A 17,425-nucleotide genomic window follows, 5' to 3' on the forward strand; every position below is an offset into this window, starting at 1 on the left:
TCCACAATCATTACCAAAAATTTGCCACATTTTTTTGATAATATATTTGTGTCTTGTATGTTAATGGAAAAGATGTAAAAACAAATGTTACACAACTGTTGGATGAAATTTTTGCTTGTTTTTTTTTCTTTTTTTTGTTATGCAGACTAGGTCTTTAACACGGTTTCTGGTAAAGGACAAATGTAGAATCGAGGGTAGGACTTATCAAAATACTTTAAGGTTAATTAAGTAGGTTTATCAAAAACAGGGACAGAAGTGGGAACAACTTTTCTCTGAAATATAAACGCATACAGGTGTTTTCTGTACACCTAGGCCTTAGGTTACAACAAATAAATGTAGTTATAAGATTTTTTTTGGTTGTTGAAAACACATTCTGTTATTTTATGATTTTCATTTTAATCTTAGGAAGCCAGGGGTGTACTGATACGTTTAAATAAAAAAAATTGCATTTGAGTACCAAAATTGAAAAATGTATTTTCCTTAACTGCTTGGCAGAAACAACAAATAATTTCCACTACCTGAAAAGAATTCAGGCTAAGCTACCTAAACTATGTGCTTAGAAATAAAACTCTGGATATTTTGTATTAAAATTAAACAACCATTTATATTTTGTTATAATTTATTAGTAGAAAACATATACAACAATAAATTTAATATTCATCAATAAAATCTGCATATAAAAAGACTTTAATAAAATACTGACGAAACGGTAACATTTATAGCATTTACTTTAAGTGCGTTTATTAAAACATGTGATAATAATAAAACTTGTGCAAAATATCGCATACAAAAATACAAACTTGTTGACCTGGACCTCGAAGATATTTTCACATTTCGTAATCACTCCCACTTCAGTCCGTGCATAAAAATATCACATCTGTTACATTCCAGTCCATAAAAACCCACTTTTACCAGGTAGCACCAGAAATGATACAGTTTGACAGTCCAATGGCCAAAATAGCTCCCAAAATCTCAGTCACGGATATCGCTATGGCAGCTATCGCTATATATCTCACAGAGCTGTGTAAGAAGTTGTATACGGCATCAGTACAACCTTGTGTGAACGGGAAAGTACTCTCGTAACAACTCTGTGGAATACTTTGCCCCTTGGAGGTCCAATAGGCCGGAGAATAAGTACCGCAACACTTCAAGTTCTGCTGAATAAAATCGACAACACCAGTTTTTCCACTGTAGTAGTTATCAAAGAGGTTATTAATAGTTATATCCACTTGACGCCTTAAGTCATCGCTATTCTTAATCTGCACCAACCCGAATATTCCGATGGCCACTTGCGCCAAAAAGATCACAATCAAAATGCCAGCGTAAGTCTTCAGCATGCAAATGCTGCTTTTCAAGGTACCACAGCATCCCAGGAACGATATCACGAAAATAATGGCACCCACGATGATCGCCAAGATCGGTACGTACTGAAGAACTTGATACTCTTGCGGTATCGATTCGGTGATTTGTGTGTAGTGCACTTTATAAAACACCCCGAGGGCGAACAGTGCAACACCCACTAATAAAAAGACGAAATTCGCCACGAACATGAAAATCCTCGCGATTGCTTCGCTGCAACACATCTTGACGTCTTTTTCTAAGCACTTTAACGTGAACACTGATCGGTTAAGTTAGTTGGCTTAACTTAAGTTTAACCTTCGCTTATGTGCTGCTTCGATGATGGCGGCAGAGGAGGCGACGCTTATTTTTAAATGTGATGATGATAGACTATTTTATTACTGCGAAACAAGTTAACCGCACTGAATCAATAGTAACACTAAAAAAACGATTTATTTCGTGCATATACATACATACACAAAGTCATGTGAGGTGACGCACCCTCGAGTTCATATACAGTAAAGGGGGATTGAATGAAAATCTTGTGTCGGTTTCTTTGTCTAATGCATTGCGAAAGAAAGAGAAATTTTACCAGTCGGAAACCGGTTGCAACGGACGACAAAGTGATTTTTCACGGTTCATTGTAGGCCAGTTGTGAATGCCACGTTAAATTTAGACGTTGATGTCAGGCTTGTTTACAAAATAAAAAGGCAATCTGGGAATTATTATTATTATTGTAGTTTGGTCTGCCTGTCGTTTATGTAATAAAGATTGGAGGTTTTTTTTTAAATTAGGAAATATGAGGTCATTTTGATGGTAATGTAAGCGAGGTGGAAACGTACGTGACTTGGGAGTTTTATTAACAATGTCATGCGAGGATTTCGGGGAAGTAAGTGGTGGCAACAGGTTATAATGCAGTAGACCCATAAGGGCCCTACTGAGAAAAATGTTTTAATTGCTATACAAAAAAATGAGAAAACGTTAAAATATTCTGAAACACTTAAAAATTACCAAATTTGATAGATTGGACCATAAAAATGCCAGATATTGGAAACTATCAAAGGTACAATTTTCTGGATGGTCTCTTTGGGTTGAGAACGAGAGAGTAAAAGAACCGTAGGAATTATCAAGAAAAATCCAATAGTCCAGTTTTTCCACAATTATCCTCCCAAGTTTGGGATATAATACACAGATTATTTTCAAGCAATGGAGATCATCAGATTAAAATGGGATACTATACAGGATTGGGCACAGGTATATTGTTGTAATGTGCAAGATGTAAATATTCAATGGAACACATTTATGAATAATTTTAAGAGCGTGTTTAACCAAAGTTTTCCTCTTAGGCAACTAGGTGGTCGAAAGAAAAAAGACATATATAAAGATGTAGATATTTTAGAATGTAAGCGTAAACTAGATATTTTATTAATGTTAAAAAAACAGAATGATATTTTTAAACAAGCCTATAGAGTCGAAAAACTTCAATATGACAGCTTATTATCTAACGCACGTGCCAAGCAATATGAAACCCGAATTAAGAACTCGAGGAAATAAATAAGAGTATGGGAGACAATATTGTTAAATTAGAGGGTGAACCAGAAAAAATTGCAAACTTCAATGCTTTTAAGTCCCGTTACACCAGAGGAAATTAGTGACATAGCGCATAGGTTAAAAAATAAAAATAACAGTGGAATAGAAATCCCTATGAGTATTATTAAAATAGCAACTCCTGAAATCAATAATGTCCTGTGCTATGTCATTAACAACTCTTTTAAATATGGAATACTTCTGGAAAATTTAAAAATTGCCCAAATAAATTCATGCTTTAAAAAGGCGGATTCTGATAATTTTAATAATTATAGGCACATAAGCCTATTACCGGGGTTTTCAAAATTTTTCGACGCAGCTATGAGCACAAGATTGATTAATTTCTTTACTTCCAATAACCTGTTTAGTGAAAATCAACACGGTTTCTTAAAAGGCAAATCAACACAAACTGCTATATTTGCATTCATTAAGAACATATAGAACATTTGGAAAATGATGAAGTTGCTCTTGGAATGCTTTTAGATCTAACCAAAGCGTACGATTGTTTGAATAGGGACCTGTTAATAAAAAAATTAGAGAAATATGGCATAAGGGCAAATGTAATAGAGTGGTTTAGGTCCTACATTAATAACAGAAAACAAATATATCAAAGGATGAGAAAACAGGTTATTCTAAATGTGTATTTATTGATATAGGAATTGCACAAGGCAGGGTTCGTAATATTTATTAATGATCTTGATCTCCTAATAAATTCACCTAGCCAGAAGATTGTTAAATACGCTGATGACACTAACATTATTATTACTGGTAAATCAATAAAAGATTTATTAAATAAAACAGAAGAATACTTTGACATGATCACATACTGGCTTAATACAAATAGATTAATTTTAAATAAAGAAAAAACAAATATTATAATGTTTCGAACAAAACAAGGTAACATACAAAAGCCTTTGCAAATGAAGTTTGGATGGCAATAATATTTTAAAGGAGAAGAAAAATGCCAAGATGTTAGGTTTATATATCAATTAACACCTTAACTGGTCATACCATATAAACCAGCTAATAAAAAAGTTAAATTCTATTTGTTATGGTGTTAGAATAGTTGGAAAATACATGAATTCCTTAAGAATTCTTTACTTCGCTAACTTTGAACCTTAAGAATTCTGTACTTTGCTAGCTATTGTTAAATATAGTATAATTTTTTGGAGAAAAGATAGCGTGTTACAAAATGTTTTTCTTGTATACGAATAATACTTTAGGAATTACAAGGCTTTGAACATTTTCAAATTTGCAATTTTTTACGACTTTTTTGGATACCAAAATTGGCAACATCCAAACATGCTAGATATCGGAAGTTATAATATATATGACTCCTTAAATAATTTAACTAGGTTCAGAAGGGCGAGTATATGCAAGAATATCGGGTTGTGACCAACAGAATCTATAGGAATTACAGTTGAGAAAAAAAGCTGAAAAAGACAAATGGGTGGCGGTATCCAACTAAAGCTGCTCATGCAATCACCCAAAAATGTATATACAAAACTATCTAGTACAATGATATAAACTTAAAATTAAGCTATGTAATTAGAAAAAAAGACCAGGTATATAAGAATTTATGATAAATAATAAAAATAGTATATCCATTTTATAACTATGTTGTAATTAAATTCGGAGAGATAGTAAAGACGAACTTTGATCTATATTAGTGGAAAGTTAATAATTATGGAGTTGAGTAGCCAAAACTTTTCTTAAAACATTCATTACTATGACACATAGAATCTGCCCACCATGTCAAGTCAGAGCCGACCCATCAGCAAGGAAATCAGAGGAAAAATTTTCGTAGAGGTATAACGGTAATTTTTTTTACTCTAATTTTAATTACTAAGCACGCCAAATGTAAGTGATACCTTTCCCTGATAGTGAGCCTACCAGATTTTCGTAAATTTGGCGTTATGTGTTCATATTTTGGAACATCATAGCAAAACCTTAGACATGCATTTAAGTGTTCTATAGGCATCAAAACAACATTACAATAATTTATGTGGGATAACACTAATGAGTCAGATAATCTTAGTCTTGTCTGAACATCAAAAGCCTCTCTATGCATATTCAGTAATCTTAGTTTTATCCAAAACTTTTTTGGATAAGCGATGATACATGATTCGAAAATCTTAAGTCTCAATTGATAAACCTAAATGTTTACAAGTAACTATCGGATTTAATGCAACATTGTTAAGCTTTAATAAAAAGCCGGTATAATTTAACATAATCTCTTGATATACCAAATATAATAAACTGAGTTTTGTGTCATTAAGAACTAGCCCATGTACTTGGGAAATATCATATATACTTGAATGATGATATTGTTTGATATGAAAAATCCGATGTGTAAATACAAAATAAAAGTGGGCCCAGTGGTCCCTTGGGGAACACCCTGGGTAATTGATTTAGTTTCTGATCTTAATAAATTATTAAAGACGATTTGATTTTTATTGAGAAGATAATTTTGAGCAGCATCTCCAAGACCGTAACATTTTAACTTAGTTAATAAGAGATGGTCATTTATGGTATCGAAAGCCTTACTAAAATCGAGAAGTATGAGGCCTGTGCAAAGATTACTATCCCAAGCTTTAAATATGTCATCGGTTACTTCGAGTAAGGCTGTAGTACTAGCTGTTGAAAACCATCAGACTGGCTCATGGGAAGAATCTTATTTTTATTTACATAAGAAATTAACTGCTTTGTGACAATTTTTTATAATATTTTCGAAAATATTGGTAATAAGGAATGATAGGCCGAAAGTCATTTGGTTTAGAAGGATTAGACAATTTTGGAATTGGAACCACATGTGCTAGTTTTTAATTGTCAGGGAATGTACGTAAATGTGTATGTAAAATTTACGTGATTGATTAGGTTAGCTATAAGCATCAACATTTTTAAAGTAATACTATAGCTTAGTATAAATAATTTTTTCCACCTCTTCGGATGATGTAGGACTAAAATTAAATAAATCATTGTCATGAAATATTTGGTTGATATAATTATCACTGGGGAACTGAACTAATAAATAAATCACTAAATTGCTTCGCAGAAATATCGCATTTAGTCGATTGATCCTCATTGGGAGTTAAGAAATTTAATGGTATGCCAAACATTTTTTGGATCTTTTTTAAAAGTATGTCCGAGAAAGGCCCTTTTTTAAGCTCTAACTGCAATATTAACATGATTACGTAGCGAGTTGTATTCATTCAAACTAGCTTCAATTTTAAGTTTTTTATAGCGTGACAGGGCCTTGCTTCTAAGCCTCATCATAAATTTGAGATTATCAGTAATCCAAGGTGCTGGTGGTTTACTAATCATAACTGTTCGAAAAGGCGCATGTATATTAAATAATTTTTCCACATTTTCATAAAAAAAAACTGACGATCTCTTTAGTATTGGGACATGAGAAAATGTAATCAAAATTAATTGACAATAAATCGTTTCTAAAATCGGTGTAATTAAAATTTTTAAAATAGCGAAAACTTTTATACATCGCCTTAGGTTTTCCTTTAGAACATTTTATTTTGAATGGTACAAACTTATGATCTGAAATATGATCCATTTCAAGAATTTCGGTTTCATTAACTAAGGTTATATCACTACATACCAAAACATCTAACAATGTGTTGGAACGATCATTAGTTCTAGTAGGCAACCTGATCTCTTGTGATAAATTATATTTTTCCAAAAGATTCAAAAGTGAATTTGAACTACAGACTGAAGTATCCAATAAATTAGAATTTAGATCTCCTCCAAAACAAACTATATCAAATTTAGGCAAAACCTCCAGCATCTCCACACATTGGGTCATGTTAAAGCCGGGTGGCCTATACAAGGAACTAAGGCACAATTTCTTTTCCCCGAACTTTATTTACATAGAGTTTGGAATTGTAATATGAATTATCGGCAGGATCGCCAAAAAACCCTAGATCTCGAAAACTACACAAGGTACTTAACTACCTTCTCGATAATCTCATTGGATTCATAAGGGCGAGAATATGCAAGAATCGTTTATGAAAAAAGAAGGCATGGTTTAGAACTTTTCATTTTTGGAGTGCCTCCAATAATAGAAATTTTTCACCAAATTTTTTTTTTCGAAATTGAAATAACTAAACTAGCTGCTCTCTCGTCACATAGATATTAACTGCCTCAAAGGAAGCAAATTTCAACTTTCTGCATGGTCTGATTGGGTTCAGAATGACGAGGATATACAAGAACCATTGGATCTATTAAGAAAAATGCATTAGTTTTTCCACAATTGTCTTCCAAAGTTTGGAATTTTTCTCATTTTTAGGGTGCCTCCAGGCATAGGATATTTTCACCAAATCTTTTTTCAAGATTGAACTAACTACAAACACCTATATAAATGATTTGTGTTGGGTTGCAAGTTGGAGATTTTATTTTCTGTTCCAGAGTAATATTAAACACGTTTATCATCAATATTATTCCAACCAAAAAATGCAAACAACACCTAAAAAAAACAACCACCTATGGCATTACGTTTAATCATCATCTATCTGTAAATCATAACTGAATCACAGAAAATTGACCACAAACCGAGGTTTAATTCTGTTAACTTATAATTTATTATTATTTATGGGATTCTGATTGATTAAAAACTATAAATATCAACAATTACTAGAATAAACCTGAATTAAACAGCTCTTATCTACCGCTACCAACCAACAAAGGAAATGATAAATTCAAACAACGAAACTTACAGTATCCACAGTGCCAGTAAGTCATTAAGATGTGTTTCACCGAAACATTCGCGAGAATCTTCATGTTCGCGGCGAATTTCGCCTTTTTACTAGTCGGCATAATTTTACTTGCCCTGGGAATATTCGTCAAACTAGACCTCACCAAGATCGTCGAGTCCATACCAGAACAGTACCAAGGACTTCAATACGTACCCATCTTAGCAATCATCGTGGGCGTCATAATCTTCGTGATTTCGTTCCTGGGATGCTGTGGTACCTTAAAAAGCAATACCTGCATGTTGCAAAGTTACGCAGGTATTTTGATCCTGATCTTCGTGGTTCAAGTGGCCATAGGGAGTTACGGTCTGGTAAAAATTAAAAATACCGACGACTTGAGGAACCAAGTGGATAAGAGTATTAATAAGCTCTTCGATCATTACAGTGGAAACAGCGGGCCAGTGAATTTCATTCAGAGTAAACTGAAGTGTTGCGGCACGTTTTCTCCTGCTTACTGGACCAGTAAAGGTCAATCGATTCCAGCCAGTTGCTATGAAGATTCTGTGCTGTTTTCTAAAGGATGCTGTGAATCAGTGTTTAATTTACTTAAAGGTTCTGTTAAATCCATAGCGATTACTGCCATAGTGATTTCTGTCACTGAGGTCTTGGGTGCCATATTGGCTGTAGCACTTGCGAATTGTATTAATTTGTCAGGGGGTCACATTTAATAGTATTTAGGTGTAAGAACTTTATATGCTAGTTTATATTTTTCTATTCAAAATTTTGCTTATTGTGTTACAGTTGCGCATTGTTAATGATCATTATTAATAAATTTTAAATAAACTGTTAACGATTTTTAATTTATAATATACTGATCTGAAAACATGAAATCCAACAGTTGCATCCTGAGATCTTCCTAGTTTCTTGCGCAGTGATCCTCCTTTATTTTAACTTCAGAGGTATCTCTTCTCTCCTCATATAATGGGAGATATATATGCCATCCTGCCATCCATTCCTGGTCTTCTGGTCTCTAACTTGATTTTCAATTCCAGTCGATTAATAAGAAGTCAAATAACTTAAAAAAGACAGGGAGAGGGAGCTATTGGTCTATTGGTGTGATGAACTTCGACACCCAGGTGTTTATGTTGTTTTCTAAAGGATGTTGTGAATTAGTGTTTAATCTATTATATGTTGTCACTTGCGGGTTTTTTTTTTTAATAAAAAAATTCTATCGTGTCTCAAGTTGAAACTATGGTGTCAACATTCATTTTTTGTGATTTCTTAGAAAGTAAGTAGATCTTATTATTCTCGAACAGTTTCCAACTTTAGTTAACCTACTTGAAAACGTTAAAAATTATTTTTTTTTGATTGAGTGGCCACCAAGGTCACCGGATATAACCCCTTTGGATTTTTTGTTATGGTGCTATTTCAAGTCCAAAAATTTATGTAAATAGACCAAATAATGCTGATAATTTAAAGCACAAAATTCGACAAGAAATTAGTGCAATTGGGAGTTATTTATCGACCTCAAAAATGCATTGAAGTAAACAACAATATGAACATCAGTTGCAATAAATATTGTATAAATTTTTACTTTTTAATGTCGTATGTTTCATTAGTCTGTTACGTCAAATTTGACAAACCGCTGATTCAGAATTTATCGTAGAATTGTAAAATGTCATGATATACAGGGTGCTCTATTAAAAAAAATGTTGACGCCATAGTTTCTACTTGTGATACCCTGTATAGAAAATTTGATTGGGGATTTCACATTAAGAGAGCCATACTCAAGTTTTGACCTAACAAAACTCTAAAAAACTGTTTTAATCGCTAAGGGATTAATAAATAGTTTACAGTGAATTTTGTTGTGATTTGTTTATTTATGAGAAATATAAATTATTGATGTTTCCCATATTAAATATTATGAGATTTTTATTTGTATAGTGTGATATACGAAATGTAATTTAGATACATTTAAATTAACTCTGTTTAAATCTCACCACACACTAAGTTGATATTATACTGCAAGAGGGAACATTCTTCGAGAGTGGTAATGTTCCCGAAAATCTTCAAGTCATCTGCATAGGTCAATTTATGATAATTAATTATATTTACAAGGTCATTGATAAACAAACCATTCATTTATTTATAATCCAAAAATTTCGTTACATAAATGTACAGAGGTCGGCATAAGTCAGTTAACCAATTTACATACCAAACAAAAAGAAAAAAAACGATACAGAAAAATCGCACAAATTCGGTAAGGCAAGCACCGTTGTCGCGTTCGCACTATTTTTGAAGTTAACTGACTTATGCCGACTGTATATAAAGTAGAAAATAAGCACCTAAGTAACTTATTACTTGTGTATGCCTATATATAAATATATTATTAAAGAAATCTGTTAATCTTTACCATGTGTGGATTCCAGCTCTTTCTTAAAGATTTTTAAATGAATAAAGCCAATTGATACTAAAAATAATGATAATAATAATTAAAGGACAAGATATAAAGAATTCAATAAAAGGTAGAAAAGGGAAACAATCAGTAAGTAGTAAAATTACCCTAAAAATGGCCTAAAACTATTTAAATTTTCATGAATATAATTCTTGACGTTCCAATTGAAGAATTTCTGATTTTTTATATCCTAATACCCTCTGATCAAGTTATAAAATATTGCTACTAAATAATCTATAAAATGAAGATTAATTTGCTTATGATTCTGTGGCAAAGTAAGATTGTTATGCATATTACTCCTGGTATCTTGGGAATGCGTGATTTGTTTTTTTTTTTGAAACATCAGTACAATATTAGAGTTGTTTAATAGCTCAGTTGAGTAGTCTATTTCTCTTAGAAATTACTTTAAGAATGTAATTTTGGACAACTTTTAACGGTTGAAGAGTAGATTTGTAAATACCACCCCATAGCCAGCCCATATTACATAAATTTATGTAACCAAATTTTTGGATTATAAATAAATGAATGGTTCGAAAAATGAATTGATAAACAAACAAAAGAGTCAGGTTAGAACCTTGGGGTACCCCTGAAGTTGGAGTAAAGCTAATAGACCTAAATCTCTCCATCTCTATAAATTGTTTTCTGTTTTTACCACAACTTAATAAGAATCTCCGAACTATATGAATCTATACGTACACATCAATATGTTTATTAATATGTGATGATCAATCTGGTCAAAAGCCTTGCGGAAATCTGTGTATATTGCATCTAGTTGACATCTTTCATTAATAGTTGCAAATACCTGTCGAGAAAAACAACAAAGATTAGTAACACAGGATTGACCTGCGAAAAATCTATGCGAGAGATAGAAGTTAAAGAACGAATTAAAAAAATATCACGATAGAGTATGTGTATATAGAACACTTATATAGAGTATAAGTGTACCTGTTTACATTCTTAAAGAAACAGGTAAAGGCTAACTAAATTTCTTGCATACGAACCAAGTGAGTTCTTCATTGATATAAAACATAATGAAGATGAGAAACTAACAGTTTGTCTATGTCTTCTAGCCTTTAGTACATCATTTCAGATTCTTAATCATAAGATGTTACTTGCATCTTTTTTTTTTTGGTTATTTAGATAATTAATTAAATTTATTAGTATTACCTTTCTGATAGATTCCATGGTGTTGTAATTAAACATGAACACTCAAACGAAACTTCATCAGTATGCTGATGATTCACAGCAGTTTACGGAATGTTGTCCGAATTCAACATAATTTATTTATGATCTGGATAACATTTCTAAATATGCGGAAAATTACAATATAAAATTAAATGCTAATAAATCTTGTGCTCTTTTCTTAGCATCTCTGTTTGACGATCGCGATATAGTTTATAATAATGCAGTAACTAGTGCAGTCTCTAATTTTATCGAAAAACTGCAATTCTGAAGTTCCATTTCTGAATGAGGTTTTTTTATGGAATCTCATACAGCAGTCACTTATTCAAATATGGAAAATAGGCGAGAATATCATTTATACTTTTTCTTTTATCGTATAAGCAAAACTGGACAACCACCGTACCTAAAAGAGCTATTCAATATTTCTGGTGACTCCCACAATACTAGATATTTTTACATTCTAATTTATTAACATTTTGGTTTTTTTTTTCTTTGGCAAATAGTTTTTGTAAACGTAAGTCGGGTTTAAAAGCTTTTTTTTCTCCATAAAGCATACACAAATTGCTCAATAGCAATAGTAAAATGTCAATCAAAGTGTTAGCAGAATTACAAATACCCTGATTACCTAATATTGCAAATGCCTCTGGGTATTCTTTCGACTTTTTTGAGTATTACCGAGAAATGTAATCAAATTATTTGTATCTGAGCTCTTCACATCTATACTTTCGATTCGATGCACAACGGCGAAGCAGACGGACGGTCTTTGCAGCGTAGACGTTGGCCTTGAAAAAACCTACTAATGTATAGGGTGTATCCGTAATAATAACGAACAGGCATGCTTGCGTTTCAGTAAAAAAATCACATTGATCAAATATTATGATTACCGTAGTTTCAAACTGATATTTCTGCAATTCCATCTTGGTACTTGTCACAAGTAAAGTTCAGTTCGAAGCTATCCGAATGGATCAGAGGCTACACATTCCTATTACGTTAGAAATAACTAAGTTAATAGACGAGCACAAGGGAATGAAAGTACTGAGGAAAAGTCATTCGAAGGCAAATCACAAATATGCAAGCTTGAAGATAATAAGACTGGACTAATAAACATGAAATTCTGAAAATTGTAAAAGAATTCCATGTGGATATCTCCACAGTATCAGAGGGCAACACAATCATTCCCAAATTACAAAACCAGAAGTCAAAGAATATTCCAGACATCAAAAACAGCGTGAAGGACATGAAGAAAAATAATTCACCAAGAGGCGGCTAAGTTAAAAGCATTGAAAATATTAAAATGGGAGGAACAGCCTTACTAAAAATCCTGTGCAAGCTATACAATGTTGCCTGAGAAATACTACAACGAAAGGATAAGGTCTCTGCATAAGAAAGATTATATAGTCCAAATAAAAACTATAGATCAATCAGCTTACCTTCGTAGATTTATATACACTTCATGAGAATCATTACCAAAAGACTAACAACGAAATTCGATCTCTATCAATAAAACGAATAGGCAAGATGACCACACTGAAAATTCATATTGAAAAATGCATAGAGTACAATAAGCCTTTTGTGCTTCTTTTTGTGGACTACAAAAAAGCTCTTGATACAGTGGACCATGCTCCAAGCCCTCGCGAACTGTAGAATCGACTATCGTTACACCAAACTTATTGAACATATTTACCAGAAAGCGAATGCTGTTATTAGACTCCATGAAGATACTCCTAAATTCAAAATAGGGCGAGGTGTGCGGCAAGAGGAAGTCATCTATCCCAAATTATTCACTAACCTTTTGGAGTAGATGTTTAAGCGTACTAAGATCGAGCACTTTGGTATTAATATCAATGGTGGGAAGCTGTGGATCTTCGCTTTGCCGTTGATCTGGTGTTAATTGCAGACAAATTTTATGAAGCAAAAGAGATGATAAAAGAACTGAAACTAACATCCAAAGAAGTTGGCCAGAATATCAACATCAGAAGACCAAGTTCGAATATTCACCAAGATTGAATATTGGGCAAGTATGGTCCTAAATTTACCTATGCCACGGAATTCGATTGGGAAGAGACTATCAAACTTGTGAAACCGACAGAAGAATAGGTCTCAAACAAAGCAAAGGGCAAACAAAATAAGAGCGACGCAGAGACGCATGGAAAGTGCTATGTTTGGTCTCTATGATGGCTAGAATAAACGATAGCAAATGGACGATAACAATAACTAAATGGAGACCTAGACACCATATACTTTGCAGCAGAGGCAGACACAGTGCACCACGGGATAGAGAGAAATGGAAATATTTATGGAATGCTTATATCCAGCAGTTTGGAGAAAATCATTTTTTAACCTCAGAAGGTTCAAATGAGTCGCAAATGTGAGCTCAGCGCCTCCGCTTATGATGAACTATGGAGGTAAAATTTTGCAAAGTAATTCGATTACATTTTGCAGCAGGTGTCTCTCCGCAAATCATGAAATTCCTGGTTTCTTGCAAACTGATTCTCCTTTATTTAATCTCCAGAGACATCTCTTCCCTGGATACAGTTTGTCTCTTCATATGATGGAAGATATGACATTGTCCTGACATCTCTCTACAGCACTGGTCTTTTGACTTGATTTTAAGTTCCGAAAGTAAAGACAAGAGAACTTAAATAACTTAAGGAAGGCAGGGAGAGAGAGCTGTTGATGTTTCCGACACCCTGGTGTTCACATTGCCTAATTATCTGCAAGTCCTCAAGATTTTTTTTACCGAAATATTGGCGAGAGACTTCATGTTTGTTATCTTACTAGTCGGCAGAATTTTACTCGCCTTGGAAATATTCGTCAAACTGGACTTTACCAAGATGTCGAATCCATACCGAATACGAACAGTATCAAGGATTTCAATACATAATAAAAACAACATCGTGGGCGTTATCATCTTCGTGATTTCGTTCATCGGATACTAAGGTACCTTAAACAGCAACACCTATATGTTGCAAAGTTGTACAGGCATTTTGATTTTGAGATCTTTTCGGTTTCCTGTGAAGTGCTCTTTCCTTATGTCACCTTCAGAGGCATCTCTTCCCTGGATACAATTTCTCTCCTTATACGATGGAAGTTATGTATGTCAGCTGTCAAATTTTGTCAATGCTATTGTTCTAACTTCTCAAGGTGCACCAACTGTATTTACACATGATTTGATATTAAAAAAAATTATATGAAAAAAAAGTTAACTTAAAAATTGGTTTTTGAGAAAATTGCTTATTAAATTGATATTATTTAATTCTTGTTCAATCTACTATTAAATCTCCCATTAAACGATTATAGAACTAGAATAATTAAAAAAAAACTTATAGTAAATGTAAACTGCTGACCGTTCTCGGCTTGACAAAGTTCGTACCTTTTTTATTAGCTCAGTGGTAGAGGCGCTTCTTATTATTTTTGCTCTACAGGCACGTGTAATTTTGTTTTTTAAATCCTCCAAATTTCTTAGCTCTTTAGTGTAAACTTCTCTCTTTAAATATCCTTACAAAAAAAAATCTTGTGGTGTCAAGTCAGGTGATTGTTCTGGCCACCTGATAGGACCTCTATTTCCGATCCAGTACCTTCCAAATCTATTGTCAAGGAAATTTGATACAATCTGCGAGTTATGAGTTTGAGCACCATCTTGTTGAAGCCACATATTACATCGTTATTCGACCATTAAAAAGTCCAACTCGCATATTTATTCCCCAAATATTCTGGAAGTGAGTTTCTTGGACCCTGTGTGGGTTTTTCTGTAGACCAATTTCGTTATTGTGAAATCGTGATTCGTCGCTCCACATATTTTTTCCTAGAAAATTTGGTTTGTCATGTAACTGAGTTGATACAAAGGCTATAAATTCTAATCTTCTCTGGTAGTCGTTTGGCTGTAAATGTTGCAACAAGTGAGTTTTGAAAGGATAGTATCCGTGGTCAGCCAGAATTCGCTGCACTGAACTTCTGGGTATATTGATCTCTTCTGAGGTATCACGTACTGACATATATGGATTCATTTAATTCATTTCAAGAATCAGTGCTATTATGTGCGCTTACGGGTCGAGCATTATTTGAATTTTTCCGACTTATAAATAACCAGTTCGCATTTTTCTTTCCACATTCTTGAATGTTCTGTGCAATGGCGTTGGGTGTTCTGGAAAAAGTTCCTGATATAGCCGTCTTGCATCTCGAGAATTTTTCTGACATTCATCGTATATCAACAGCACGTAGCGGTCAAAAGTGAAAGTGGTATTTTAATTAATACGAAAAAACCGTAACCGTTCGAATTATTAAATATTTTAAAATAATTTTTGACACTGTCAGAGTGACATTTTGATATAAGAAAATTTAATGAATTAACTTTTTTAAGGTAAGAAGTGCAATAACTACTTAAATAGATAGGTAAGCTATTTTAGTTATTTTATTTACATAGATACTTACTTGCTAACTTATATCAAAAACCATCAATATTTGACGTGTAGTATTATACATTTTTGATGCAGAATTAAATAAAGGGTAAAAATTTGGTAAAATATACAGGGCGTTCCAATTAAAAAAAACTTACTTCGTTTTTAAGACACTGCACATTTACCAATACTGTTAACAAAAGTAGTATTTCCAAACAAACACTTTTCAGAAAAAAACGTAATAGACTTAGGACACCCTGTATGTGACCCAAACAACATTCTTAAAAACGTCTGGTCCAAATTGCCAGTAACAAAACGTTCGTCGTGCAGACACAAAATGTGTTGCAATATTAAAGTTTTACGTGTTTTTACGGTTATTGTGAACATTTTAATATGTCTCGCAGCTATTATCAGACTCCTAGTGCCCGGATTTTACTATAAATTGCACCGTGACAGATTCGAGGATGCGATTTGCCCTCAAGAACCGATTATAGCAATCGGGTTCAGTGCTATAATTCTAGTATTAGTGCTCGTTGGTTGTATAGCAATTTTGAAAAGTGACACACAGGTGATGGTCAGTTATGCTTCGACGCTCTTGTTACTAGCCATAATTCAAGTCGGTTGGGCGGTCTCTGTATTTGTCACAGGACAATCTTTAAAAGCACAAATTATTGTGGCGCTAAACTCAGTTTATAATGGTAATCGTTATCTATATGATAATGCCGTAATAGATCATATTCAGCATAAGTTTAAATGTTGCGGATTGGCTCACGGAAACGCATTTGAACGTTACCAAAGACCTTACAGTTGTTTTGATGAACACGGTGAAATGATAAGAAACTTTTGCGATTTTGCTTTGTACCAAGATATCTCGAGTTCGATTGACAGATTCGCAATTGCTGCCATATTAATCTCTATGGTGGAAATTGTTGCTGTGTGGTTGACGTTTATTCTGGTGAATAAGTTAAGGAGTGATGGGAAGAAGAGAGAGGAACGGCAGAGCAGGAGTGTGGACAAAAGAAGTACTAATTGAAGATTTTATGTTATTTTGCAAATGTAGAGGTGGATGTAAATGTTTTTGGTAGAAAATAATCATTTCCCAAAAATGTGTGTTTTTATTTAGAAAATTTATGTTTAAAAATAAAAAAAAAAAATTTCTAAAAGAAGTACAATTTTTTACATAGTATCTTATCCATAAATCTGGAGTGTAATTAATATGCAAAATAGAAAAATATAATAGTTTTTTTGAAAAACAAAGCTGGAATACACAATAAAAAAACTTTTAAAATCTTACATATACAGTGTGTCCAACATAAAGATGTATATCAAGGGAATCTTGGAAAATAAAAGAGATAGGAAGATGGTTAAATTAGGGAAAAGTTGTGCATTTCAAAGACTGTGTACATATGCCGTTTTAAAATTCCGAGTAGTTCCGGAGATATTCCTAAAAAACCGAAATTTGCCGATTTCGTTTTAATTTTTTGTGACGTTACTTAAAAAAAATTGGAAAAACAAGTCACTTTCTCATTGCCACTTTTTAAGCTCTACAAAACAGCGTTGAACAGCGTTGAGAGATTTTCGGAGAAAACATCATTAACCTTATTTTTTTAGATGGCGTGTAAAAAAATATACCCTGTATTAAATAGCATTTTTTATTAGAACTACAACGTACCAGGAGAAAAATTGCATCTAGGAAAGAGATGCCTGTAAGGTGAAATGAGGAAATAGCATTTCACAGAAAAATCTCTGCATAACTTTGCAGC

General features: G+C 33.1%; 3 protein-coding genes across 5 annotated transcripts in view; 2 read left to right on the forward strand and 1 right to left on the reverse strand.

Moving 5' to 3' along the window:
- LOC126738878 (atypical kinase COQ8B, mitochondrial) overlaps nucleotides 1-17,425 on the forward strand; it is a 69,175-nt gene that overhangs the window by 33,682 nt on the left and 18,068 nt on the right. The gene's annotated exons all lie outside the window — the stretch shown is intronic.
- Nucleotides 602-1,892, reverse strand: LOC126738896 (23 kDa integral membrane protein-like). Its single transcript, XM_050444373.1, has one exon. The coding sequence runs from the start codon at nucleotides 1,581-1,583 to the stop codon at nucleotides 909-911; it is 675 nt and encodes a 224-aa protein (XP_050300330.1). The 5' UTR covers nucleotides 1,584-1,892; the 3' UTR covers nucleotides 602-908.
- On the forward strand, nucleotides 7,632-8,478 carry LOC126738897 (23 kDa integral membrane protein-like). The gene has a single exon (XM_050444374.1). It carries the CDS (start codon nucleotides 7,682-7,684, stop codon nucleotides 8,354-8,356), a length of 675 nt encoding a protein of 224 aa, XP_050300331.1. The 5' UTR covers nucleotides 7,632-7,681; the 3' UTR covers nucleotides 8,357-8,478.

Source organism: Anthonomus grandis, chromosome 7 (assembly GCF_022605725.1).
Source record: "Anthonomus grandis grandis chromosome 7, icAntGran1.3, whole genome shotgun sequence".
NCBI lineage: Eukaryota > Metazoa > Arthropoda > Insecta > Coleoptera > Curculionidae > Anthonomus > Anthonomus grandis.

Excerpts from the sequence above, each read along its gene's own strand:
- LOC126738896 (XM_050444373.1), bottom strand. The coding sequence starts at position 1,583 with ATGTGTTGCAGCGAAGCAATCGCGAGGATTTTCATGTTCGTGGCGAAT.
- LOC126738897 (XM_050444374.1), top strand. The coding sequence starts at position 7,682 with ATGTGTTTCACCGAAACATTCGCGAGAATCTTCATGTTCGCGGCGAAT.